The following is a 27,138-nucleotide window of genomic DNA, read 5'->3' on the forward strand; positions in this document are numbered from 1 at the left end:
AAGTGGGACTCTTTTTTTTTTTTTTTTTTTTTAATTTTTTTTTAACGTTTTTTATTTATTTTTGAGACAGAGAGAGGCAGAGCATGAACGGCGGAGGGGCAGAGAGAGAGGGAGACACAGAATCTGAAACAGACTCCAGGCTCTGAGCCATCAGCCCAGAGCCGGACGCGGGGCTCGAACTCACGGACCGCGAGATCGTGACCTGAGCTGAAGTCGGCAGCTTAACCGACTGAGCCACCCAGGCGCCCCGCCAAGTCGGACTCTTAACCAACTGAGCCACCCAGGTGCCCCAAGAATTAATTTCAAAAATCCAGTGTTACATCTGTTACATCTACCCCTCAAATTTGAGTGCAAGAATTTTTTATAGTTCCATGTTCTCAAAATACATTCACAAGAACCAACTGGTAAAAAACACTAGTATGTTTGGATTAGAACATGTTTTAGGTACAACTCCATATTCACATCATATGCGCATATTTCTAATATTAATTGGGGTGTACTTCGTATTTGTTTTTTTCATACGCAAGTGCAGGAACTTTCAAAAGTTACCATTATTGAACATTTTTGTGCAACACCCGAATATTTGCATGAAAAGGCCATGCCTATATTCTCAATTTTTTGTTCTGTATTATTTTCACAATTAAAGCAGATGTGATATAAAGTCGTTTTATTTTTTTTTAATGTTTATTCTGAGAGAGCATGCACGCATGAGTGGGGGAGGGGCAGAGAGAGAAAGAGAATCTCAAGCAGGTTCCACGCTGAGCACAGAGCCCTACACAGGGCCCCATCTCACAAACTGTGAGATCATGATCTGAGCCCAAATCAAGAGTCAGATACTTAACCAACTGAGCCACCCAGGCACCCCAAAAATCATTTAAAAAAATTAAAACACACTCAAAAAACACTTACTGGTGGATATTTTTCTTCATTCTAAGCATCTCAGGAAATCTCTGGGAATTATTTTGTCTCTTATGTTTTGTTCCAGTGCATTAAAATTTTTCTTTTAAAGTCACCACTAGTATAAAAATTCAGAAATCTGAAATTATAAGTCATCTAGCAAAGGTATTATAATATGGTTTCCAAAAAGATGTCTGAAGCTATTCAACTTTGAATGTGAGGTCTCAGGCAAAGATTCAGACTAGCTGCTCCTTTCACCCATCTCAAGGCCATCGCCTTTGAGAGACTTCTCATGGCTGGTCAGTCATTTATTTCTTGGCATATTCCAAATTAATCATATTAAATTGTCTCTATATTTTCATAGGCAATTTGAACAGATGGGAAATTTTGCCTCAAGTGATCAATCGGCAGAATAGTATTTTTTTTTTCTGTCCTTGAGTGACAAGCTTATAAATATACAAGAAGTACGTCCACAACTTCTATGTTACTTTATCTTTGACTTTTTGTTTTTATTTTTTTATCATTTAAAAAAAGGTTTTTCTTTTCACATTTATGTTTGAGAGACAAAGAGAGACAGCATGAGCGGGGGAGGGGCAGAGAGAGAGGGCGACACAGAATCCGAAGCGGGCTCCAGGCTCTGAGCTGTCGGCACAGAGCCCGACGCGGGGCTGCAACCCACGAATCCCAAGATCGTGACCTGAGCCGAAGTCGGACACTCAACCGACTGAGTCAGCCAGGCGCCCCTCAAAGTCCACAGTTTACATCAGGTTCACTCTCAGTGGATAATGGTATGTATCCAGCATTATGGCATCACACAGTGTTTTCACTGCCCTCAAAATCCTCTGTGCTCCCGCCACATACTCATCCCTTCCCTCCCCTCAGCCCCTGGAAACCAGTGATCGTTTTACTATCTTTATAATTTTACCTTTTCCGTAACGCTGTGTTGGCTTCTTTCACTCTGTAATATGCATTTTAGGTCCCTGCACGTCTTTTCCCGGCTCGTTAGCTCATTTCCTTTTAGCGCCGAGTGATAGCGATAGCGTTGTCTGGCTGCACCGGTTTGCTCATCCAGTCACTTACCAAAGGACGTCTCGGTTGCTTCCAAGTTTTGCCAGTTCTGAATAAAGCTGCTACATGCGCCTGAGTGCAGGTTTTGTGTGACATGTTTTCAACTCCTTTGGGTACATACCAAAGAAGGCGATTGCAGGATTATGTGGAAAGCGTATGTATGGTTTTGTAAGAATTGACCAAACTCTCTTCCCGGATGGAAGACCCTTTTCCATTTTGCACTCCCGCCAGCAGCGACCGACGGTTCACCTTGCTCCACGTCCTCGTCAGCATTTGGTGTTCTCGGCGTTCCAGATTTTGACCTTTCTAATTGCCGTGTGGTGGTGTTATCTTTGCCTTTTATTTTTTTAAGTTTTTATTTCTTTTTTGCCGGAGTCCAGCTCCAGCAGGTCCAGGGGCTCCCGAAGGATGAACGGCGTCGGCGAAAAAGTGAAAATAAAACAAAACTAAAATAGAAATAAAGATAAAAAACTAAAATAAAAATGGACACAGACAACAGCAGTGTGTCGAACTGGCCCATTTTTTGTCGTGAACGTGGCATTATGTTTGCTAGTGATTTCCTTGTAGCCTACGTCATCTAACATTACCTAATTTTGAAAATGTTCCTATGTATAAAGGGCCTTTAACAAATAACATGGTGATTTTCCCCTAACTTTCCCACATACCCTTTGAGTATAGATTAATTTCTTACATTATTCCATTATGCATCTGCGTTTATCTATAATCTACAAAGCATTTGCTTTGCTGTTCTCGTGAAAGGCCCTCCGTTTCTCAGCACCTCAAGTGGAACAGTTACAGGGACATGACCTCCTAACCACATGAGGCCAGAAGAACAATGTGTCTGCCTCGGTCCGAGGTGCCAGAAAGGGGCCGAAAAAGCCTTAGAAACCCATGCCTCATACATTCTCAGAGAGACAATGCACCTAGGAACCAATGAACCATTCTGTAGCTTAACCAACTAGGTTCAGTCATCATCTGGAATGCCTCCGGGGGCCAGGTGGGCCTAGGGGCTGAAGTCACCTGTGCCCAGAGATACACTCCTTAGTGCCTGAGTGGGGCTTTCAAATCCATATGTCTCTCCTTTACAGGCCCTCTTTGCTGGCAAACGTATAAGGCTATCCTTCCTGTAAGGAGTCTCCATAGGGAATGGCGAGGGCTAAACGTAAGGCCCCACAATTTCTTGCAGAACCTTATTTTCTTCCCTAATGGTTCTTCTCCCAGGGGGCCTGCCGAGGGCAATTCCCCGACACAATACCCCAGGTAGTTTTAAGGCCAAATCGCCTAAAAGCAGGAGTACAGGAAGCTTCGCTGTCAGCGGGGCCGCCCTGCAGTCACCGATCCGTCCACAGCCCGGGCCCTGCCACTCAGGCTGGGTTAGCCTGGCTTCCAGCAATTTATTTTTTTTTTCTCAACGTTTTTTTTTTTTTTTTTTTTTTTTTTTTTTTTATTTTTGGGACAGAGAGAGACAGACCATGAACGGGGGAGGGGCAGAGAGAGAGGGAGACACAGAATCGGAAACAGGCTCCAGGCTCCGAGCCATCAGCCCAGAGCCTGACGCGGGGCTCGAACTCACGGACCGCGAGATCATGACCTGGCTGAAGTCGGACGCTTAACCGACTGCGCCATCCAGGCGCCCCCCAGCAATTTATTTTGAGAGAGAGAGAGAGAGAGAGAGAGCGAGCATGAATGGGGGAGGGGCAGAGAGAGAGGGAGAGAGAGAGTCCCAAGCAAGCTCTGTGCTATCAATCAGCACAGAGTCCAGCTCGGGGCTCAAACTAACAAACCATGAGATCATGAGCTGAAATCAAGAGTCAGACATTTAAGCAACTGTACCACCCGGGTGCCCCTAATTTTTTTATAGTGATGGTAATCTATAACGTTACTTCATTGTTAACTACTTTCATGAGAAGTTTACTCTAGTTTTCAAATAATCAAAAATAATTTCTTTTTTGAGAGAGTGCAAGCAAGGGAGGGGCAGACAGAGAGGGAGCACAGAGCCTGATACGGGGCTCGATCTCCCAACCACGAAATCACGACCTGAACCTAAACTAAGAGTTGGACGCTTGACCAACTGAGCCACCCAGGTGCCCCTCAGATGTTTGTTTTTTTTTTTTAAAAGCTCTGCAAAGTTTCCCAGGCTTGTGTGTAAATCTGTTATTGTACTGACTTTATACCGCTTGAAAAAGCTCTAAAATTTAATTTCTCCTCTTATGGGTTCCTTTATGCAAAATTCACTGATGTTATATAGGAAAATTTTCCTCTGCTTCTGGATCTTAACAATAATATTCCTAACAATCTTATCAAAAGACAGAAGGCCTTTGATTTTGTTGAGATGTGTTTGATGGACTAAGGTGAAGCCACAGCACAAAGAAACCTGGAGCAGAGAGATACATTATTGATGACGCCCTACATGCCGGAGGGAAACTTAAAGATCGTCTTGTTAAACCCTCCTCTAATTTACAGTTGAGCAGTCAGAAACGAGACAGGTCAAATGGCAAGCCCTCTAGCACACCAGAACTCAGTTCTGTGGGATTCCTTTCCAGTGCCTGTGCGTGTGTGCGTGTGTGCGTGCACACTCAAACGATTCAGGAAAAGCAGGAGCTGGAGAGGAAAGAAAGCATGACTCATCCATCCGGCATATATTTACCGTTATATGCCAGGGATTACGCCCACAAATGACATGGATTGTAACACACGTTTACTTTTATAAATTAGTAATTTTATTATAAAAGACAAGTATGCTTTTAATTAGTAACATAGAGGCAAAAACCTTTAAGATGTCATAAGAAGAGGTAAATAGGAAACAGGGCATATGTTGTTCAGTAGAGATCGTAGGGGCGAAAGAGTCCAGAGCTATTCTTGCACTAAGTATATGAGATGCTAGATATTTGGAACTCACGCACACCAGACTCGTGTCAGTCGGTAATCATGAGGCCTGAAGTCAGCCCCACTTTGGGGACACCAGGGGTCTGGGAACAAAAATAAAGCCTGTGGCTGTTGAGCAGACTCCTGGGCGAGCTTCCGTGGGGCCAGGTGCCCGCCCTGCATCTGCCCCGCGGGCTGATGCTCGGAGAGAACAGATAGACGAGAGTCACACACACTTGAATCAGGTAGCTGGCTCGGCCCACTCGTACACCGAACCTCTCTCTTCCCCTCTGCTTCTTGCTGGGTTTCTAACTGGTTTAAGTAAGGCACTGTGGTGAGAGCGCTGAAACGCAGTCTGAGTCTTTCTGTGCCGTGCCCTCCGCGGGAGATCGCCGGGACCTCGAGGTAATTTCTTGCCTGATACCAGTGAGGCTGCCCGGTCCTAGCCACGGAGGAGGGTCACTGGGAGGGAGGCGGCGAGAAGGAACGTGCGGGAGCATTCCGGGCAGAGGGAGAGGTAGTGCGAAGGCCAGAGGGGTCAGGGAGGCTGGGGCAGAGGAGGCCAGCTGGACACTAAGGATCGGAGGCCCGAGGCAGCCCTGGGCCGGAGCACCTGACCCCTCAGAGACCAGGGTAAGGGCTCGGAAGTGTTGAAGCTGATCTGGCGAAGTCCCAGGGATCTCTGGGCTGCTGGGGGGATGCAGGGGCGAGGGGCTGGGAGCATTCAGCAGGTGGAAGCTGTTCAGTGGCCAGGACAGAGGAGGTGGGGCGTGGAATAGGATGGTGGAGGGGGCAGAGTGAGGGACTCGGGGTCTGCTTCCCTTCATCCCTCAGTCACGCGGAGGGTGCCTTCCTCCCCAGTCTTCTCCCTCTGCACGCTTCCGCCGGAGTAAACCTCTCTAAAATGTCACTTGCCTCGTTAATAACGCTTTTCACAATAATGCTTCTTTCTACACAGATGAATCCAGACTAGTTATCCTTGGGACCGTGTGGCTTGAGCCCTGAATGCTGGGGTTTGCTTTGAAGAATTTGCCCCTTCTGTTCCACCTCCCTTAGAACACACCATACCAGATCATGATTCGGGAATCAGATATGTCACGTATAAAGCTCCTTCTGTTGTTGTATATCATGATCTATGTCCTTTAGGACAGTGACCGTGTTTTTGCTTTTGTTTTTTTTTTTAAGTTTATTTATTTTGAGAGAGAGCGTGCAAGCAGGGGAGAGGCAGAGAGGGAGCGAATCCCAAGCAGGCTCCACACTGTCAGCACAGACACTGACACGGGGCTCAAACTCACACACTGAGAGACCATGTCCTGAGCTGAAGTCAAGAGTCAGACGCTTAACCGACTGAGCCACCCAGACGCCCCTGATGGTGGTTTTTTTTTGTTTTTTTTTCATCACCTGCTTCTCCAAGGACACAATAATTGATCCCCTTTCTCCAAAGGAGGACCCCTTTCTCTCTTCAGTTCTCTTTGCCCCCCAAAGACACACACATTTATTTTCATTTCTTTCCTTCTAGGCTTGTACAACACGTCTGTGAGAAGGACAAGAAAACAAAGTCAACTCTGAGGTTCGGGGATCGCTGTCCCAGCACCAGCAGCTCCCATGTGCCTCGCCTTTCCCAGAGCGTGTTCTCACTCCATGTCTATTACGCTTCCAGCGGGGGGGGGGGGGGGGGGGGGGGGTCCCTCAGCGTCTCTGACAGGTGGCCAGGGGAGGGAGGCTTCTGAGGCATCTGCAAGGAGGTGACTGCTGTAAAGGCCAACCCAGGAGGCGGCTGTGGGGAGTCCATTCCCTCCGGGGTCACCGTGCCTCTGAGCCACATTTCGAGGAGAGCTGAGTTCCCCTATGTTCTTAGGGTCGAGGGTACACAGAGGAGCTCCGGTATCACAGTGGGCCCCGCACAGGTGGCCCCCCTCCTGCGTTTCAGTGTCCCGCTTGTTTATTCTCTTCCGGCTGAAGCTGAATGTCAGTGTCAGTGCTGCTGCCTTCGTTCAAAGCCGGCGGGCTGGCGCACCCACAGACGAAGCTGTCCACCTCGTCTCACGCTTGTGCTTACTCCCATGTCCAGGGTCAGCTTCTGGGAACCATTCGGCTAGACACGTGGACCTTCTGGCTTACCCAGGGCTGACGCCTCTCCAGGTCTTCTGCGAACGGATCTATCAGCACTGCCGACTGTTTCTGGGGGTACCCCAGCATCTCGGAAGCCTCCCAGCAGCTCTCTCCTTTAACATTGCCATGCTGTAGCCTGTGCGATCAAAGTCACCAGGGTCTGCATTCCCGCAGAGCAGTAGTGGCCCTTCGGGAGCATGCCAGGAACGAGGCAGACCGGATTTAGGCTGTCCCAGTGACTGGGGGGAGGTGCACCCCTGACAGGAGCGGACGGGCTGCTGGGTGTCCTGTGAAGAACAGAGTCAGGGGACACTCAACTTCCAAGTGTCTCCGGGTAAATCTGAAGGTGCGGGACCTGTTGTGGATCAAGCCCAGAACCAGGAAGCACGAGGTCTTTGCCCACGTGTTTGTGTGTAGTTTAGGGGACACTGAAGTTTCCGACAAATCCGGACTGTGTTTTGTTCCTTTCACATGCTCATGTCCCCCAAGAATCATTGGTGTTTACAAAAAGAAAAAAAAAAGTCGCCTCACTGAGAGTTAAGTCTCTTTTCAGTGTTTGAACACCCGAGTCAACCCTGCAAGGTCTTTGTGGCTCCAGGATGATTCTACACAGGTTCTGTGAGGACTGTTGTGTCAACCTGACAGGGCCGTGCACTACCCAGATACTGGGTCAGACATTATTCTGGGGATTTCTGTCAAGGGGGTTTTGGATGACAGCGACATTTAAATTGGTAGACTTAAGGGTCTCCTGGGTGACTCAGTCGGTTAAGCATCCGACTTCGGCTCCGGTCATGATCTCGTGGTTCATGCGTTTGAGCTCGGCGTCCAGCTCTGTGCTGACAGCTCGGAGCCCGGAGCCTGCTTCAGATTCTGTGTCTCCCTCTCTCTCTCTCTCTCTCTCTCTCCCTCTCTGCCCCTCCCCTGCTAACACTCTGTCTCTCAAAAATGAATAATAAACCATTAGAAAATTTAAAAATAAATTGGTAAACTTAATTTGTAAACAGATTGTTCTCCCTGATGTGGGTGGGCCACATTCAATCAGTTGAAATCAGGAAAAGGAACAAAAAGCCTGTCCCTCCCTTGACTAAGAACTACTCATGTCTGGCTGCTTTTGAGCTGGGATATTGGCTTCTTCCTGCCTTTGGACTCAGACTGAAACATGGGCTCTGCCTGGGTGTCAAACCTGCGGGTCTTCAGGCTGGAACAGCATGGCCTCCCTGGGTCTCCCAGTGCCTGACTCACCCGGCAGCTCTCGGGCCTTGTCAGCCTCCCCAGTCACAGGAGTCGGGTCCTTGTAAGAAACGTCTAAATATATATACACACCCATCCTACTGGTTTCACTGCTCACCAGTACAGGTGCAAAGACTCAGCTACTTCTCTGTGTGTTTCTGTGTAGGACGCAAGCATTCATGTTGAAGTCATCTCCTTTATTGTTAAAATAACTGTCTCTTATTTCATTTTTATATAATAGTTACACTGTTTCATGACCTTTAGAAATTATGCGTGCATTTAAGTGTTATTACCTAAGAATTTAACTTTAGTCTGGAAAAAGGGGCCACTAAAAATAGATACAAAAGGGGGGCCCGGGGAATGACACACATGAGAACCACTGCCTTTCATAAATGCAGTCCAGGAAATGTAACCTGTTTATTAAGATACACGAGCCCAGACCTCACGGCGTGTGCATAAGCGCGGGTCACGGCTCCTTCCTCTCCTCCCCCTGGCCTCATAAGCCCTGGCCTGGAGCCTCTGCCCTGGTGCCTTGAAATTTAAAGGTTCTCCCCAGGGGTGGCTCAGTCCGTTAAGTGTCCGACTTTGGCTCAGGTCGTGATCTCATGGTTCGTGAGTTCAAGCCCCGTATGTTTGGGGATCTCTGCTCTCAGCACAGAGCCTGCTTCTGTCCCCTCTTTCTGCCCCTCCCTTGCTCACATTCTCTTCCTCAAAAACAAATAAATATCTATACGTATGAGGTTCTCCCCAAATTAATATCCTTGGGATTCCAGAGTTCCCTTACAGCTTTTCATAATTTCTCCCTCAAAATGATGTAAGCACAGCCCTTTGGCTGAGGCACTTATTGGTTCTTCTTTCTGTCACTGGGATTCTTGCACGCCTGCAGGGGTGGGGTCCTCGTCCCGTAGTCTACCCGACCCCCTTCCTAGTACTTGTCAGGCCCTCAGTCAACTCGTTTAAGCTGAAGCAGTCCTAGTCAGTCGTGATGCCAGGAATACTTACACGTATGTTCAACGCTGTAGGAGTTGAGAGAAAGTTCTTAACCCTATTCAAGTCTGGAAAATAATTTCCTTGTGCGTTTTGTTAACTTGTTTTGTGTTTTAATACCGCATGTCTGCTTTTCTCGTGAAACCTCCCAAGAGGCCGAATAGGTGACAACATCAGAAAAGGCGAGCTTCTGAAACAGAAGCTCAGTAGAAGTTGAAAGCAATTAGGAAGCAGCCGGGGCACCTGGGTGGCTCAGTCGGCTGAGCGTCTGACTTGGTTTCCACTCAGGTCATGATCTCGCTGTTCGTGGGATCCAGCCTCGAGTGGGGCTCTGAGATGACAGTGCGGAGCCTGCTTGGGATTCTCTCTCTCTCTCTCTCTCTCTCTCTCTCTCTCTGCCCTTTCCCCGCTTGCACGCTCTTTCTTTCTCTCTCTAAATAAATAAATAAATGTAAAAAAAATAAATAAGCCTTAAAAGAAAAGGTATTAGGAAGCAGATAAATGAGCCATCTGCAGAAACAATACACATTTAAAGTGGTTTGGACAGTTGGTGAGGAGATGCTTCCATATCCAGGAACCTAACAGGTGCCTAAGGGAAGTTGTGGTCAAATTAATGTCATGTGCCAGATACAATGTCCTAACTGAGGGCTGGTAAACTGCATGAAATCTAGGAAGGAGTGAGAAAAAAAAAAAAAAAAAAGGGTTAAGCTTTTGTCAGTACATTTTGTTCAACCTGGAAGGAAGTTTTCAATGAAGAAAACATGAATTTCTCTAGGCTAGACAAAGGCCATTTTCAGGTAATGTAACTTGGGGAAAAGCCTGTCCTTTAGGCTAAGATTTTCTCATCTGTTTTTTATGTTCCAATCTGTCCCTTTGTGCTCCAGAAGTTGTTCTTTAGAGAAAAAATGAAAAAAAGTATTACTTGGGGCACATCATGTGGATCACTGAAGATACCAGCCAGTCTGGTGTAAGATAGTGAAGTGACATTCAGATTGGGATGAGCTCAAGTCAATTTCCCCAAGACTGATCAGCAGTGCCATAAATTAATCAAGATACTTTGAACAACAAGGGGTTAGAGACCTGGATCACCAAAGTGCAAATAACCCACAAAATCTAGCATTGGGTTCTTTATTTTTCTCTCCTTTCAGGAATTTCAAGTTTCTAAATGTTGAAGTGCAATGGACCCGATGTGTGAACCCTGTACAGAGGGACCACAAACGCCTTCTGCGTGCTCCTATCCATTCTGCGCAGATTTCAGAATCCTCCTTCCCGGGTTCTTCAAAACATCTTTCCTGCTGACAGGTGCAAGTCATATCTACCTATTCCTATACCTGTACTTGTACCTATGTCATCCACACCCATCTCTACACACACACATTCCCCAGGCCGAGGATCTATGTGGTAGATAACTTAATCCCTCTAAATCCTCTCATTTCCTCCCCTGGATTTTATCTGCCGATTCCCTCATGCTGTAAAACAGAAATACCAGAATTTACCGCCAATTATCTGCACTAATGGATTAATGGACAGGACCAAAGGCATATGTAGTCTGAAAGTAGTGATGAAAATAACCAAATGTATGGTAAATTTACTGTCATCAACTATCTTTTTTTCATTTTTTTTCATGTTTACATATTTTTGAGAGAGAGAGAGCGTGAGTGGGGGAGGCCCAGACAGGGTGACACAGAATCTGAAGCCCAGTGTTAGGGCTCACACCCATGAACCACAAGATCATGACCTGAGCCAAAGGTGGACGCTTAACCAACCAAGCCACCCAGGCGCCCCTGTCATCAACTGTCTTGAAGGGCGATGGAAGGAGAAATGATACATAGACTTAAAAATATTTCTTTTCTAACAGAATTGAGGAAGGGATATACACACATACATACACATGAATACATAAAACATATACAAAACACACACACACACATGCACACACACACACATGTATAGGCCAGTCAGAGACCTGTCCCAAAGATTTTGAGAAGCTGAGTAGACAGAAAAGTTTACAGGAGCTGGAGGTGGGTTCTGGCTGAATTGTAGCCCACATCTTGAGTTTTCTGAATTCATGGGCCTTTTTAATAGCCTGTCAGTCTTTTTCTCCTACACCCTCAAAGAAACTAATTCTATCTACAGAAACCCTGTACTGTATTTAATTCTCATTTATAAGGTTTCCTCTAGGACATTTGAGATGATGGGACCTTGATTTTTATGCAAGATTCTTTCCCTATTATATTTTTCAGCATAGCATTTGCTACATAAAGGGAGTATGTGTAACATACATCTTAAGTGTAAAACAAGTTGTATCAAACACCCATGATGAACTTCTAGCACTAAATCTGGAATGTTGATAACAAGTTATTTACCTCAGTCACTGAGGTGTGCACTTCCTGATTTTTAAAAACTCGCATATGGAGCTCTTAAAGTTTTTTGAATCCTACACTTACACGTGCTTCTATAGAAGCTTAAATAATAATGTATTTTCGAGTTCTATAGAGTGCTATCATATATGAACCTCCTGAGATTTAAGTTTCTGAAATTTAACCAAGCACCGCTGTGTATCTTAATCTTTTTCCTGCTATGTGGACTCCTAGCGAGTGAATGTACCGCAATATATTTGTTTAGTCTTTTTGGCCATGAGTATGTGGCCGCATCTACTATTTTGCCACTAAGAATGGAGCCCGCTGCTCCACTCTTGTGTCTCCTGTTCAATGTGTGCAGAATATTCTCACCCAGACACCTGTGGGTGGAACTGAGTCACTGGAGTACTGACATTGGACAAAGGGCATTATCAAGAAGTTCAGCAAACCCGACTCAAATGTAGAAGTGTTTCCACACACCCCCTGCCCCCCGCCAAGACCAAAATATTTTTAAATATGCCATTCCTAAGGCTTAAAGCGGAGGGAAGGATTTGTACTCCCTGAATCGGGGGGTGAAGGAACAGCCTACTCTGACTTTTCTCATTTTCTTTCCAAACGTCTTCCCATAGAAACAGGAAATGCAAGGCGCACAGAGAGAAAGAAAACATGGGATGGATTCTCCGACAGGAAAGGCAGGGAACAGAACCCAATCCCTCCCCTAAAGAGGAATTTCAGAGAAACGAGGGAGTGAGTCCAGCAGCGGTTCCTCACGCCAAGCCACACGGCCCAGAATCACCCCAGTGAGGACAGACTACCACCGGGCAGCCGGCGGTAAAGTTTAAACTCCGCGCGCTGCGCCCTGGTTGGCTGCCCAGACCAACGTGGCCACCGATGAGCCGGGATCTTCCATTTCCTTCTGCTGCCTTTCTAACTTGCGAGTGGCGAATCCAAACCAGGCGGAGCAGAGCTGGCACCATCCCCAAAAGAAACAGTAGTGAATAAAAGGATGTGTGCGCGTCTCAGCGCGTGCCCAGGGCTTCGCTGTAAGGTGCGCCTGAGAGCTAAGGACAGAGCTTTGTGGTCATGGAACTTCCTGCCAGGCTGACTGTTCAAAGCTAACCAGGTTTTGTTTGAGACAAAGGGTGCTTTCTTTCAGTAGGCTTGTCTGATCACGAATGTGATCCTTCCTGACCGAAACCCATAGAAATACGTCTCTGGAGTTATTTCAACTTGCTGTACACTGTAATTTCTAGCGAGACGAAAACACGGGACTCAGATACGGTTTCTTTACAGAAAACAAAGACCCAGTGTAAATAAGTGCCAGTTCCCTTTAGAAGACTGAGTGGCTCTGAAAAGAGCCTTTGGGGTGTGGACCGAGCCTTACCGATTGCTCTGCAGCCGGCGGGCTCACTTTGCGCTGGTGTACTTGGTGACGGCCTTGGTGCCTTCGGACACGGCGTGCTTGGCCAGCTCCCCGGGCAGCAGCAGGCGCACGGCCGTCTGGATCTCCCGGGACGTGATGGTCGAGCGCTTGTTGTAATGCGCCAGGCGCGACGCCTCGCCCGCGATGCGCTCGAAGATGTCGTTCACGAACGAGTTCATGATGCCCATGGCCTTGGACGAGATGCCGGTGTCGGGGTGCACCTGCTTCAGCACCTTGTACACGTACACCGAGTAGCTCTCCTTGCGGCTGCGCTTGCGCTTCTTGCCGTCCTTCTTCTGCGCCTTGGTCACCGCCTTCTTCGAGCCCTTCTTCGGGGCCGGGGCGGACTTGGCTGGCTCAGGCATGGCCGGGAATCACTGTTAAAGGACTTGAAAACAGAAAGAATGAGTACGAGGCTCTAAGTGTCCTTTTTAATCCACAGCTTCTTAAACAAAGGAGGCACTGGACGAAATCCTGTAGCTAATTGGCGAGTTCTGCAAACGTCACGTATTAATTTCGTTCAATCAAAGTAAGTGTATTTGAAAACCAGCATCCCATTGGTTACAGAGAAACTGTAATTTTAGCCAATGGGATAGTTTTCTTTTTGCGCCCATTAGAGACTATAAATAAGGTAGCTCTGGCTCACTCCATGCTGAGCGTACTCTGGTTTGTGACGTTTTCTCCGTCATGTCTGGACGCGGGAAGCAGGGCGGCAAGGCTCGCGCCAAGGCCAAGACGCGCTCGTCGCGGGCCGGGCTGCAGTTCCCGGTGGGGCGCGTGCACCGCCTGCTCCGCAAGGGCAACTACGCCGAGCGGGTCGGGGCCGGCGCGCCGGTGTACCTGGCGGCCGTGCTGGAGTACCTGACGGCCGAGATCCTGGAGCTGGCGGGCAACGCGGCCCGCGACAACAAGAAGACGCGCATCATCCCGCGCCACCTGCAGCTGGCCATCCGCAACGACGAGGAGCTCAACAAGCTGCTGGGCCGCGTCACCATCGCGCAGGGCGGCGTCCTGCCCAACATCCAGGCCGTGCTGCTGCCCAAGAAGACCGAGAGCCACCACAAGGCCAAGGGCAAGTAGAAATATGGCCTAGTCTGGAGCTCAAGTCTCCTGTCCAAACCAAAAGGCTCTTTTTAGAGCCATCCACTTAATCAAGGAAAAGAGCTGTGCCTCACGTTCTGTCATTGGGATAGCAGGTGTTGAATAGTGGCAAATCCTGTTAAAAAAGAAAATGTATAGGCCTGTCAATCGACCCAAGAGTCCTTGAATTAAAAGAAGTCACCTTGCCGAAAAACACAAACCTTTGCCCTAAGGAACCCATAAGAGGAAAACTTGGGTGTCCTTGATTCTTCCCGCAGGATCGAATGTCCATGTGGAACCTAAACTTGGCAGCCTGTGACTTTGGCCTATCCTTCCTTCCTTCTAATTCAATGGAATCCTCCTGAAAAAGACTCCCCCCTCCTATATGTCCTGCGTTAGTCCTGCAGGCCGGTGGACTCCTTGTTTGAAGTAAGTTCAGACAGACAATGCATTTCATAATTGTACACAGGTGAAGTAAAGACGGCAAGGAAACATCGGGGAGACCATGTGCCTTTGCAACAGACGTGAGAGGTGGACGTTGTAAGTCAGATTTTCACCTTAACTATACTGGCACCCAATGAGTCCCAGTGCCTATTCTGGCTGTTCTCGGCCACCAGCACACCCTTATCACCAAGTCAAAAGCTGGAGCGCGTCTTCCATTCCTCTCCACGGAAGTACACCTCCGCCAATGTTTAGTTTTTCCTCACGAAGATCTAATAAAATTAAGTTTCTATGCCGCTTCTAGTCTATGTGAATTAGTTTATCTCCTGGGTCTCTTGAAAGGTTTGTATGTCCTATCGTGAAATCTGAACTGCAGTCACAGGCAAAAACCCCCTAGAATCCGTGAACACAGCAATCCCAGATAGGAGGGAAATGTCACCTTTAAAAACGTTTCTTTCAAAGTTACGATTATTCGATGTCAAAGGACCCACATCCTGATTTCAGTGAATCTGATTATTCAGTTGTTTCCTCTTAAAAAGTCACCTGCATTAATCAAATTTGTAAATTTTGAACAGCTATTTCTCTTAGCATTGGAAACGTCAAATAGAATAAATTAACACAGCTCCAAGGAAGGCCTAGGAGTTCTTTCCATGTTTAATCATAAAATACGCTGTTTTGATGATTGATGTGGCTTTTGTGACAAGGTTCAGAACAAATCTCCCAGCATGAGACACTTTGACGAGTGGAGTTTTATGAGCTGAAGACAATTAGGCCCAAAATACTCAGGTAGACTTTTTACCACCCCCTCTACCGCCTACAAGGATGTGACTGGGCCTGGGCCAGGAAGAGAGCTATCACCAGAGGTAAGTACGAAGTGTGAGCTAGGTCCAATGAGCTGTGGGGAGCTCACAGGACCTGATCAAATTTCTCCCTGTCTCCTTGTCTCCACAAGGCCTGGCAAACTTTTGTTTACTGAACATCCTCTCCCCATGTTCCTGTGAACAGTCTTCCCTTTGAAGCCCAGACCTCTGCCCCCTTCTTAGCTCAATAGCATTCAAGCCTCAACTGCCTCACTGTGGGAGAGGCTCACCAGTCTTGGTGGGACTCCTGCATGTACAAAATTAAATGTTTTCCTCTTGTTCATCTGTCCTCTGTCAACTTCATTGTTAGACCAGCCAGAGAACTTAGAAGGAAAGAAAGGACAAGTTTTGTCCGCCCTTAACAGATCAAATCGCTAGTAATTGCTTTCTTGCATTGTTTGTATTTCTCACAAGAACGACTACATTGTTAAATTGTTATTAAAATTATGTTATTCGCATGGTTTTGATTTATCAAACCAATGAACCCATAATCAAATAATTGGCAAATAAATACACATTTTTGTTTTAAGTAAAATATATTCAAGCGTGATACACTATTGCTTATAATTCCATGTTAACTGAGTTTTTTGTTAGTTGCCTATAGCTCCAAGGTCATTGGATAAAGTGCGTACTATTGATGAGGGAGCATGAGGACGACTGAGGGGCAAAGCACAAGCTAGCACACACCCCCGCCCCAGGTGGGACATGTGTGATATTCCTCGGACACCCCTGACCGCCCAAGAACGAAGGAAAGGGGTGTCAGTGCTGGCCATGGTGCTGTGGGAAACTAAGGCAAATGAAAACTTAAATTCCCTTACTGCCTACAGCCATTGGCAAGTCCTTGAAACCGGCAGAGTGACCTCCCTCTAGGAGTTCAGCTGCCTCCATGATGGCACTTTGCTGGGGGCAAAAGGGAACTTTGGCTTTACATTATCCCAACTTTAAGGATCTTGTAAGTCTACTTCCTTTATCTCAACTGCCCCAAGATATATGCTGGTAATCCTACTCCAAGCTTATGGCCCCCCATAAGAGACCCCCATACATCTAAAGGGTCTCATGACTGAGGTTTTACTAAATGATAATAAATGGCGTTCCCTTAGCAACAGCTACCCCCTCAAGGTCCTGGAAACTTTGCTTCCAAAATACCTTAGAGACTTACTCTACCTGTCAGGACAGCTCTTCCTGCCCAGGGTCCTGTCCCTGTGCTTTAATAAAATCACCTTTTTGCACCCAAGACGTCTTCAACATTCTTTCTTGGCCATCGTCTCTGGATGTCACTACCCTCCCCACCCCAAAACTTCATCACTATTATTATTTATATAATCAAAAAAATAAATAAATAAAAACTTCTTTTTAAAAAATAGAACAAAACCTTCAAAAACTCTTGATGAAATAATTCAGATATTTGTAATTGCAATCAGATCCAGAAGGACTGATGACAACTTCATAGTTTATACTGTAAAATCATTTTCATAGGAGGTAAAGTTCAATTTTAGTGGCAGAACATTTATGGAACCTTTTATTAAACAATTGAAGTATAATTGACACAGAGGAAAGCAGTGTTTAAGCTTTCTTTCTGGCCTTGGTCTCTCCATTAATTTCCATCTCTGCAGATTCTGAAAGCACCTCTTCCCATGTTAGATTTCCCGTGTATCTCACCCATCAGTTTACAAAGTCCCTTAGAGTGGAGACTGGGTTTTATTCATATTTGTGTCTTCCTAAACACAAATGACACAATGACAACCCCACAAAATATAGTCAATAAATTGTGTCAATTTTATAATAATAAAAATCCTTATAACATAGGTACGTGGTATAAAATAAAAGCAAAAAACAACAAAAAAAAAGAGAGATGGAAAGGTAAATAAAAAAGAGATCCCATGGAGGAACTGGAGTCAATCTAAGTGGAGGCAGCGTAAAGATGAGACGGGCCCAAGGAGCAAAGACCAGTCGGAAAGACGTAAATTGCCTTTTTCAGTTCATGGTATTTATCTGGAAAGAGGCTGTGCTTGATCGGCCTCCTGCCTCCTCCCCCAATCTGCCAACAATCTCACATTTAAATAAATGCTACTGCTGTCGATGAATATGAGTTACGTGGTGGAATAATGAAACAGCTCAAATGATCAGGGGCCCCAGCGGCTTGGAGGAAGGCAGGGATGCAGGCCGGGGCGCGAACACCAAGGGCAGAGAATTAGGGATCCGCCAACCAGTACAAACTTCTGAGGCTTCAGTGACTTTCCCCTAGGGTTGCTTTTGTGTGGTTTTTATATATCTCTCGGCTTCCAGATTTTTCTATATGCTTACTATTGAAGTTGTCTACATGAAAATATTGGTTTTCCTGGTGCAGTGGTAGTATCTCAAGAGACAGGGCTTTGGTGAAGAGGGGGTAGCAATGGACCCTCTGCTGCGATCATCCTTCACTTACATTTTTAGCTGTTAACCCACTGATTAGAAGTTAGTTCAAAACAGGGGCGCCTGGGTGACTCGGTTAAGCATCTGACTTCAGCTCAAGTCATGAGCTCACAGCTCGTGGGTTTGAGCCCTGCGTCGGGCTCTGTGCTGACAGCTCAGAGCCTGGAGCCTGCTTCAGATTCTGTGTCTCCCTCTCTCTCTGCCCCTCCCCCACTCATGCTCTGTCTGTCTGTCTGTCTGTCTCTCTCTCTTAAAAATAAACATTAAAAAAATTTTAAAAAAGAAGTTATTTCAAAACAGAATACTTGATGAAGATGTACATACATATATAGAAATGAAAACAGAGGAAAAAAGTAACATGTTCATTTTGTTTAGGGTAATAACTATTAAAAATATATTTTGACCAAAATAAATGTCCATAAAAAATCTTTTGAGGGACAGCAGATTTCTCCAGCCCAAAATATATCTCTTTGGCCTAAGGATTATTTTGAGCTAACAGCAATCAAAACCTAGCAGATTCAGGAAAACCTCTTATGTTCCTCCTTACCTGCCTAAATTTACGTTGGAAAGGGGGCCTGTACCAGGAAAAGGTACTACCAGAGATACCTTTTATTATTTTATTTTATTTTTTGAGAGATGTTTTTATCCTGGGAAATGTATCTGCATGACAGGGCAACCTTTATTTTCCAAACACCTTCTCTCTCCTTCCTGTGAATGGTCTTCCTTCCTTTTAAACCTCCAGACAGACCCTTTCCCTTTTCCTTAGTTCAGTATGTTATATAAGCCTCATTACCTGGGTGCTCTATTTGTGTGTGTGTGTGTGTTTATTTATTTTTTGAGAGAGAGAGAATGTGAGCAGTAGAGGGGCAGAGAGAGAGGGAGACACAGAATGGAAGCAGGATCCATGCTCTGCGCTGTCAGCACAGAGCCGGACGCGGGGCTCGAACCCACAAACCGTGAGATCACGACCAGAGCCGAAGTCGGACACTTACACTTAGCAGACTGAGCTACCCAGGCACCTGTAGGGGCTGTATTTTTAGGAGACTCCCATACATATGGTTTGTTTCATTCCTGTTAATCTGTCTCATATCAATTTAATTATTAGATTAGCAAGGGAAGAAAGGAAATATTTCACCCTTCCCCCACATAATATAATACATATTAAAATAAACATAGACTCTGTTAATAACATAATATGTAGTAAAAATAATTGTTAGTTATTTAACATTGTGTATATCATGTACAATGTTTTAAATTCATGTGTATTAAGGTAAAAATATTTTAAAGTATAAAGTAAATATAAAATATTTTAAATTTGGTACTAAAAATAAAAATTACTTGTTATATTAAATAGAAGCATGCCATGTAGATGCAGTATTTTGCATAAATTATCTTCATTAATTCTTACACTGTTTTTGAGGTGATTACTGTTACTATCCTAATCCCATTCTGTACATGAACAAAGATTTAGAAAGCATAAGCAAGTGACCAAAACCCAATCAGTAGAGAAGATACAATTTCAAACCGCATTTTTTTTTTTCAGCTATTAACCGGTTCCTAAAACACACACTTGAACAATGGGTGACGTTAGTTACAGTAGTTTACAAAATTATATTGGTGTCAAAATTTCAGAGTATGATCTTGTACTTGTTTTTAAGAAATAAAATCCAAAGTATGCGAAGAATATTCTATTTTAAGTCTTATATGAAAACCAAATTTTCATTTTAGTCGTTGAAAATTAAAAGGCTTTAAAAAAACTGCAAGCGGTAAGTTTATGGATATAAGTACGTCATTTTTGTAGGGCTTTAATTGCACTCCAGTGAATTGACAGTTAATGAATTGTGATCAAAATCTTAAAGGGATTTTTTCCCTCCGAAACTGCTACAATGATTCTAAAGTTGCCCATGAAAGGAACCTTGTGAGACTAGATCAGAACTTTTTGAAAAGAAACCATGAGACCTGTCATGGCAAATTAGGCCCTCTAATGCAACTGCAACGTAAAACATCGATGTAATACAAAACAACACTGTAGGGGAGGAAAAATAACGAACCCTCTACCCTGCTAGGTTCTGTACGTCCCCCCCCCCCCCGCCCCCCACGCCCCCTGCCATAGCAAAGGCTGAGTAACCAGAGAAAACAAGCAGAAGTTTAATGACATACACGTCATGTATTCCTGGGAGATAGTCTGAAAAACTGAGGAGAACACCTGAAAAGGCCCAAGCCACCCCCTTACATACGATCTTCCACTAAAGACAAAAGATGTCATGTGGGAGGGGCGTTCACAGGGAGCCAGTTATGGGCTCCCAGGAAAAGGACAGTAAACAAGGCAAGGTTGTTCTGCAGAATTAAGGCCGGGCTTTCTCCATGGACAAGTTTCTGTGCTGATCTAGTCGTCCTTCTCTTTCTGGCACAGAGAGGGAGACAGCGATTGAGATCTCCTTCATAAATGTGAAATTCCCCTTAAGAAAGTGTGAGTTCTCCTCTGGTTTTAGAGATTCTCCTGCGTCTGGTATTTCTCTAAACTGCTCAGAAATAGCCCTTATGTCAGACAGGCCTATGTGCGGGCGGCGCATACTGTACCGTTCACACGCACGGGGCATGTTTGGGGAAGGTGTGCCTGAGCTCCCCACTCCTATTTTGGGGTGGCGTCCTAGGGTACCCTTCCCAATCATCCCCTTCTGAAGGAGAAAGTACAGCACTTGCTTATAAAAAAAAAAATCAGCCCCTGTGAACATTCTCACGGGAAGATATAATTTCAGATACAAATATCAACGGTTTCAGAAAAATCTAGAGCTTAAAACTGAAACTCCTCACTCCGTTCCCTCCCCCACACCGCCATTGGCTCTCAGCCCAGAGAGGGGCGGAGCCCGGCGTGTGGTCAAGGCGCCTCGGTTCCCGCCCGCGCGTTCAGTTCTCAATCAGGTCCGACGACTGCTTATAATAACGCCGGTCGGGCCCGTTGAGCTATCGCTGAGACTTACATAGCACATTTGGGCAGCTATGTCTGGTCGCGGCAAAGGCGGGAAGGGCCTGGGCAAGGGGGGCGCCAAGCGCCACCGCAAGGTGCTGCGCGACAACATCCAGGGCATCACCAAGCCCGCCATCCGGCGGCTGGCCCGGCGCGGCGGCGTGAAGCGCATCTCCGGCCTCATCTACGAGGAGACCCGCGGGGTGCTCAAGGTGTTCCTGGAGAACGTGATCCGGGACGCCGTCACCTACACGGAGCACGCCAAGCGCAAGACGGTCACGGCCATGGACGTGGTGTACGCGCTCAAGCGCCAGGGCCGCACCCTCTACGGCTTCGGGGGCTGAGCGCCCGGGACCCACCACGAACTCCCCAAGTACAGAAAAGGCCCTTTTCAGGGCCCCCATCCTCTCCGTGAAGGAGCCGTGACGCGGGTTTCGCTGTGTGCTTTCTGGCTTTGTTGTGTTAACTCCTATTCTGGCCTTTGCACTCCTATTCCTTACGTGTCCAGACTAGGAAAGTCTTACTGCCAACTGCCCACATTTTCGTGCATTTTCCTTGGGCATCAGTGCATTTAGCAAACATGCTTGGTGTTCACTGTTTAACGTTTAAGTCTGGCGTTTGGGGTTTTAATGCTGCACTAGGAGCTTCGGTATGGCCGCAGTTGGAAGGAAGTGGGACGATTTTTTCTGTCCAGACGGCGTACATGTGTCAGGGTTGAGACAGAGACGAGACGGACTCCGCGTCTCCGCGCTGAATTCGTGATTTGGTGCGTTTAGTATTCTCGACGCTTTCAAGTTTAGTTCCTGTTTAGTGGCCTTTATTCTGCTGACCTATGTCCTCTGCTCAAGAAACCAGTGCGTGCTAAGGGGACTGGAGAGCAGCAGTAGTGACGAGCCGTCCTTCCTTGCCCCCTTTCTGATGCATGCAGCACGTTGTTGGCCCCCTGGCTCGGATCCTGGTTTCCACCCAGTGTGGAGACCGGTAGGTGGTAGAAGACTTGCAGGCTAATCCCCCACAGAGGGGTGCTGAGGGTGGGACGCAATTGGAAGGCATCTCAGCTAAGTAACAAGGGAAACAAGGTTGCATTACAGAAATGTTAGGGTGACAAAACAAGGCAGACCCTAAACCCAGAGGAGCTACTGCAGGGATCTTGGGAGTGGAAGAGTGGAAAAGGAATCAAACAAGGGGTTAGGACATGAATCCAGACCTAAATTCAAAGTAGGTCTTAATATTCCTCCAGACCAGATCTTAGCAAGTAGAGAAAGAAACCCAAAGTCAAAGGTGAAAATCTGGAGGTTGGTAGAAAGCTTGGCCAGTGCATATACACAGGCCGAAGTAGTAATTCCCACAGGTATATAGAAAAAGTAAACAGTGATCGAGATATTAGATATAGATATAGATAAATAGATAGATAGATGATAGATAGATATTTTTCCCCCTAAAGCTGAAATTAAAAACTTTAAACATTTGCCCGTGCTTCACCAAGAGTTAACCTTTGTAAGGGCAAATACTAAATATGCACCTGGCCTTCTCCCAACTCAGGACCCTGGATGCATCTCGGAAATACAGTGCGGTCTTTCTTAATGATTGTGATCTCTCATTTTCCTGGGAATACTTGCGCTAACTTCCTCTAACATATGACTCTAAATTGCAAAACCCACAGTGTTTTGAATGAGATTTCCTTTTGTCTTTGCTATTCCAGTAGGAGATTGTCTGTCGGGAGAATTTGGTTTTGATTATATTTCCCCAACACCTTCTGAAGGTCTATTGTCTGTTTGCGGCTTTCCACTGATTTCTTGAATAATTCTGGTAACGGTCTCTCAGTTCTTAAAAATAAACAACTAAAAAAAAAATCCTTAAGGGGCGCCTGGGTGGCGCAGTCGGTTAAGCGTCCGACTTCAGCCAGGTCACGATCTCGCGGTCCGTGAGTTCGAGCCCCGCGTCAGGCTCTGGGCTGATGGCTCGGAGCCTGGAGCCTGTTTCCGATTCTGTGTCTCCCTCTCTCTCTGCCCCTCCCCCGTTCATGCTCTGTCTCTCTCTGTCCCAAAAATAAATAAAAAACGTTGAAAAAAAAAAATCCTTAAGTATTCTGTACATTTGTTATTTTTATAGTTAATATTCTAGTACTTGTCTTCAGAAATCCATGGCTTATGTTCATAGCCTGATTTAAAGAAACATTCAAAATTTCTTGATATTACCTTTCATAAATCCAGGCCCCAAATTTTGAATAATGAAACTCTGAAGGTATTACTTGTATCTAAACTCCTCTTGTAGTTTCCCACGTGGCCAGGAGGCCACACGTATTTTCTCATTTTATGAGAAAAGATGTACTTTGTAATTAGCAATATACAATTGTGAGAACTCTTTTCTTATATATCGTGTAATAGGAAAAAAGAGGGCAAATCAAAAATAAACTATACATTCCTAAGTTAACCAGATGAAATATTTTTTTTTAAATGTTTTTAACGCTTATTTATTTTTGAGACAGAGAGAGACAGAGCATGAACGAGGGAGGGGCAGAGAGAGAGGGAGACACAGAATCCGAAACAGGCTCCAGTCTCTGAGCTGTCAGCCCAGAGCCCGACGCGGGGCTCCAACTCACAGACCGCGAGATCGTGACCTGAGTTGAAGTCGGACGCTTAACCGACTGAGCCACCCAGGCGCCCCCCAGATGAAATATTTTTAATATAAATGTTTAACAATTTTACTTAAGTTGGATAGAACATATTTATATTTATATACAATAACCACACAAAACTACCAACAGACTTTGTTCCTAGATATCAACGCCATGGCAAAAAAAATAACAAATACTTTCCGGGAAATATCAGAAGGTTCCTGGAGGTTTATCAATCTCCGTATTCACGGTATCATACCTAAATAGAGGATTCTATCCTATTCCATAATGATAACACTGATTAATATAATAAATTAACCAGACATTCTCTAGTCATCAATGGATGGTTACTATTTTTCCTTATGCTGTTCTCTACAGGCCCATGCTACAAAATACAGATCTGATACTGAGTTTTACAGAAGAAGCATCAAAAGAACTTTAATAAATAATTGTACCAGATACCTGTCAGACTCTACCCTGGGACTGATTTAAGATTTTCCAAGCCATATTAGAAGCAGGGTACTTAACCCAAGATCAGCAAAACAAGAGTTAATTAGTTAGGACTGAATGAACTGATTTGGTTGTGGCTAAAATTCCCTTACTAAAGTCCTCTTATACTTGTAATTGTTGTCTTTTTCAAATGGATTCCTCAAATTTTAAAAAAATATTCTATTAAAAGAACTCCTGGTAAATTGTCAGGAATCTTAAAACTATCGACTCTGTTGAAAATAGGTTATATATTGATTGGCTCTATCTACAGAACTTCACAGAATAATGGTTGGATTTTATACAAAATGCTAGGAATCCAAGGAATCCAAGGAATGCGGTTATTATAATGTGGTTGGTATAGGCTTAGAACTAATTGATCCTTCTTAAAACAAGTAGGCCTTTCCTTTATCCCCTTTTCAAACCATCATTCAAACAGACCAAGTAAGACAAAAGATAAAATTTAAAATACTTCATCATAAGATACCTGTCTAATGGTCTGGTCACAGTTGATAAAAAGCCTTGATGTTGGTTCCCTAAACATTTCAAAGTGTGTATTTCTCTACTATTTGCAGATATTCAATACTGCTAGAGAAACAAATGTGATGGATGAAACTTCTGTCTTAAGTATAGATAAATACCTAGAAAGTGGAGTGTGTATGTATTAAGGATATAAAGAAGGGGTAAAGGACCAAGAGACATGTAATATTCATGAGGCACTTTTATACTTGAAACACCAGACACTAAATACGCATGAGATACGTGAGGCACTAAATATTCGTGATACATTAAATATATTTGGAACACGTAGTACCTTGATTCAGTCACCCTCTGGTGATGTCCATCCTGGCCCCACACGTCCTTTGCCTAAGATACACAAATGAAGCACATGCCCATTAGGCAGATGAACTAGTAAGCATCAGCTGTGACCAGGAATAACCGTCTGTCTTCCACAGATTAGCTCCCTGTCATTGGCTCCGGGCGCCTTCCATTTGAGGAACTACTTGTCCCAACTTGGGCTGTAGTCTTCAAGAAGAAAGGCTGTATGTGGCAGAGAGAAAGGTAACTAAATACATGACCAATGATTCAGCTGCTGTGGTCCATCTATCTCCTCATGCCCTTACCCAAGCTTTAACTTACCACACGTCTTTCCCCGTCTCAGGCTATGTACTCAAATGTATTAAAAACAAACAAACAAACAAACAAAACACACACACACACACACACACACACACACACACACACACACAAGCATCCCCAGCATTTAAATTTGGTCTGAGTCCTTCTGGGCCACAGGACAACTTGTCTGGTGGTGTATTTTGAGGCCAGCAAGGCATAAACCCAGAATGAGTACAAATGAACAAGTATACATTGTAAGAATAATCAAGAGAATACCTCCATTGGGTGGGGGATGGGTGAGATGGGTGATGGGCATTAAGGAGGACACTTGTTGGGATGAGCACTGGGTGTTATATGTAAGTAATGAAACACTAAATTCTACTCTGTAAATAAATAAATAGAATATCTCCGACATTTGCAAAGTTGTTTGGAAAAAAACATACACCAGAGTATTATGTACGGCTCCCTAAGAGACTATAGTGTCTCCCATTAATGTGGCTGGATCTCTACTGGAATGTGCTTGTTCAAGAAAAGTTGCTCACACCCGGAGGTCACAAAATGAGGTGCAATTAGTGACGGAGCGTAAATGATAAGTGCTTCACACAGCGCTGTGTGGCAGGCAGGTTTCAAGCACTTGGCATTAGCAACTCAGTCCTCAAAATAATCCTTTGAGTGAGGTCTCCTCCTCTTCCTCCTCCTCCTAACCGTGTAGGTGGAAAAACTGAGGCCCAGGAAAGAGTTAGAACTGAACCTGCTCTCACAACCAAGTGATGCTTCTATAACGACTCTGTTTAGACGTTTCACCACCTCGCATCACTTCATTAAGCAAAGTTATACAACAGGACATTTACGTCTTAACTTTCACAATATTTTGTTTTACATGCTTAGAGAGATTCGTCTTTATGTCCAAAGTTCACGTGGGTCCACTTGCTGGTGCCAAAGCTGACATTTTCCCACGAGTTAAAAGTACATTTTCCATGTGTTACATCCACCATTTGTACGTCATAAATTAACGCTGAACGAGCGCCGATTAGGATCCTTGCTCTTAAAACATACAAAAACACATTTAGCGTTAACTTTTAAAAGCCGTCTACTCTTCGTGGGAAGTAAGTGATGGCGAACAATAGGACATTAATGGCCCCTCCAGACTTAGACACCACTGACCTGATTGACAGGTGACATTTAGAGGGGACGGAGCCCTCAATTACAAACTTAATAGATTGCCACCTTTCTTAGAATAAAAACTTCCCTAACTTTAAGTCTGAAAACTTTTTCAACTCTGCCAAGCGGACTCTGCAGGACTTCTGGCAAGGGGCCGATCACAGGAGGGGGTCTCCCCAGCAGGCCCACAGTTAAGCCTCAAAAAGGAAGTTGTGTCCACCGCAGGCCTCAGAAGCCTCTTCACACGACCTGCTTCCTCGAGCGAATTCGCAGCTAACAAGACCCCAAGCCAGGCGGAAAGGTTCGCTGTTGTAGGTTTGCAACAGGAGGGAGCGACCCGTGCGGGACGCGGACCAGCGAGCGTCAAAGCAGCGTCACGGCTCCTCTGTGAGAGTGGGGGGAGCCCTGAAAAGGGCCTTTTGTTTGTAGACAGGGCGGGACGGGGGTGCGCAGAGCCCCGGAAGCCGGGAACCTGGAGCTCAGCCTCCGAAGCCGTAGAGGGTGCGGCCCTGGCGCTTGAGCGCGTACACCACGTCCATGGCCGTGACCGTCTTGCGCTTGGCGTGCTCCGTGTAGGTGACGGCGTCCCGGATCACGTTCTCCAGGAACACCTTGAGCACCCCGCGGGTCTCCTCGTAGATGAGCCCGGAGATGCGCTTCACGCCGCCGCGCCGGGCCAGCCGCCGGATGGCGGGCTTCGTGATACCCTGGATGTTGTCGCGCAGCACCTTGCGGTGGCGCTTGGCGCCCCCCTTGCCCAGGCCCTTCCCGCCTTTGCCACGACCAGACATGCCGACAAGGAAGACTCCACAAAACCCTGTCACGTCCCCAGAGCTGCGGGCTTTTATATATCCGCTGGCGGACCGAACTGAGAACCTAAGGAAGCCGCGAAGTGCCACCCAGTGGGGGAGGGAAGTCTGACCAAAAAAAAAAAAAAAAAAAAGCCTTCGGTTTCCTTGTGCTGTTTTGTTCTATACCTAGTACCTTTTGTGACCACGTGTTAAAACTTTAAAAATTGCTTTTGAATGTTATGAAAGATGCAAAAAAAAAAA

General features: G+C 45.6%; 4 protein-coding genes across 4 annotated transcripts; 2 read left to right on the plus strand and 2 right to left on the minus strand.

Annotated features, from left to right (window-relative positions):
* Nucleotides 1-3,625: 3,625 nt before the first annotated feature.
* On the minus strand, nucleotides 3,626-13,393 carry LOC132675968 (histone H2B type 1-K). The gene is made up of 2 exons (XM_078446516.2): nucleotides 12,904-13,393; nucleotides 3,626-9,592 (listed from the first exon to the last, which is right to left on the minus strand). The coding sequence occupies exon 1, from the start codon at nucleotides 13,305-13,307 to the stop codon at nucleotides 12,927-12,929; it is 381 nt and encodes a 126-aa protein (XP_078302642.1). The 5' UTR covers nucleotides 13,308-13,393; the 3' UTR covers nucleotides 3,626-9,592; nucleotides 12,904-12,926.
* Nucleotides 13,394-13,580: 187 nt separating this feature from the next.
* LOC144616317 (histone H2A type 1-H-like) lies at nucleotides 13,581-14,759 on the plus strand. The gene is made up of 2 exons (XM_078446515.2): nucleotides 13,581-14,014; nucleotides 14,492-14,759. Exons 1-2 carry the CDS (start codon nucleotides 13,630-13,632, stop codon nucleotides 14,548-14,550), a joined length of 444 nt encoding a protein of 147 aa, XP_078302641.1. The 5' UTR covers nucleotides 13,581-13,629; the 3' UTR covers nucleotides 14,551-14,759.
* Nucleotides 14,760-20,695: 5,936 nt separating this feature from the next.
* On the plus strand, nucleotides 20,696-22,738 carry LOC132675433 (histone H4). The gene has a single exon (XM_060627792.3). The coding sequence runs from the start codon at nucleotides 20,736-20,738 to the stop codon at nucleotides 21,045-21,047; it is 312 nt and encodes a 103-aa protein (XP_060483775.2). The 5' UTR covers nucleotides 20,696-20,735; the 3' UTR covers nucleotides 21,048-22,738.
* A 632-nt stretch (nucleotides 22,739-23,370) lies between these two features.
* On the minus strand, nucleotides 23,371-27,080 carry LOC132677621 (histone H4). Its single transcript, XM_081795687.1, has one exon. It carries the CDS (start codon nucleotides 26,875-26,877, stop codon nucleotides 26,566-26,568), a length of 312 nt encoding a protein of 103 aa, XP_081651813.1. The 5' UTR covers nucleotides 26,878-27,080; the 3' UTR covers nucleotides 23,371-26,565.
* Between the last annotated feature and the right edge of the window lie 58 nt (nucleotides 27,081-27,138).

Source organism: Panthera onca, chromosome B2 (genome assembly GCF_046562875.1).
Source record: "Panthera onca isolate mPanOnc1 chromosome B2, mPanOnc1 haplotype 2, whole genome shotgun sequence".
Classification (NCBI taxonomy): Eukaryota; Metazoa; Chordata; class Mammalia; order Carnivora; family Felidae; genus Panthera; species Panthera onca.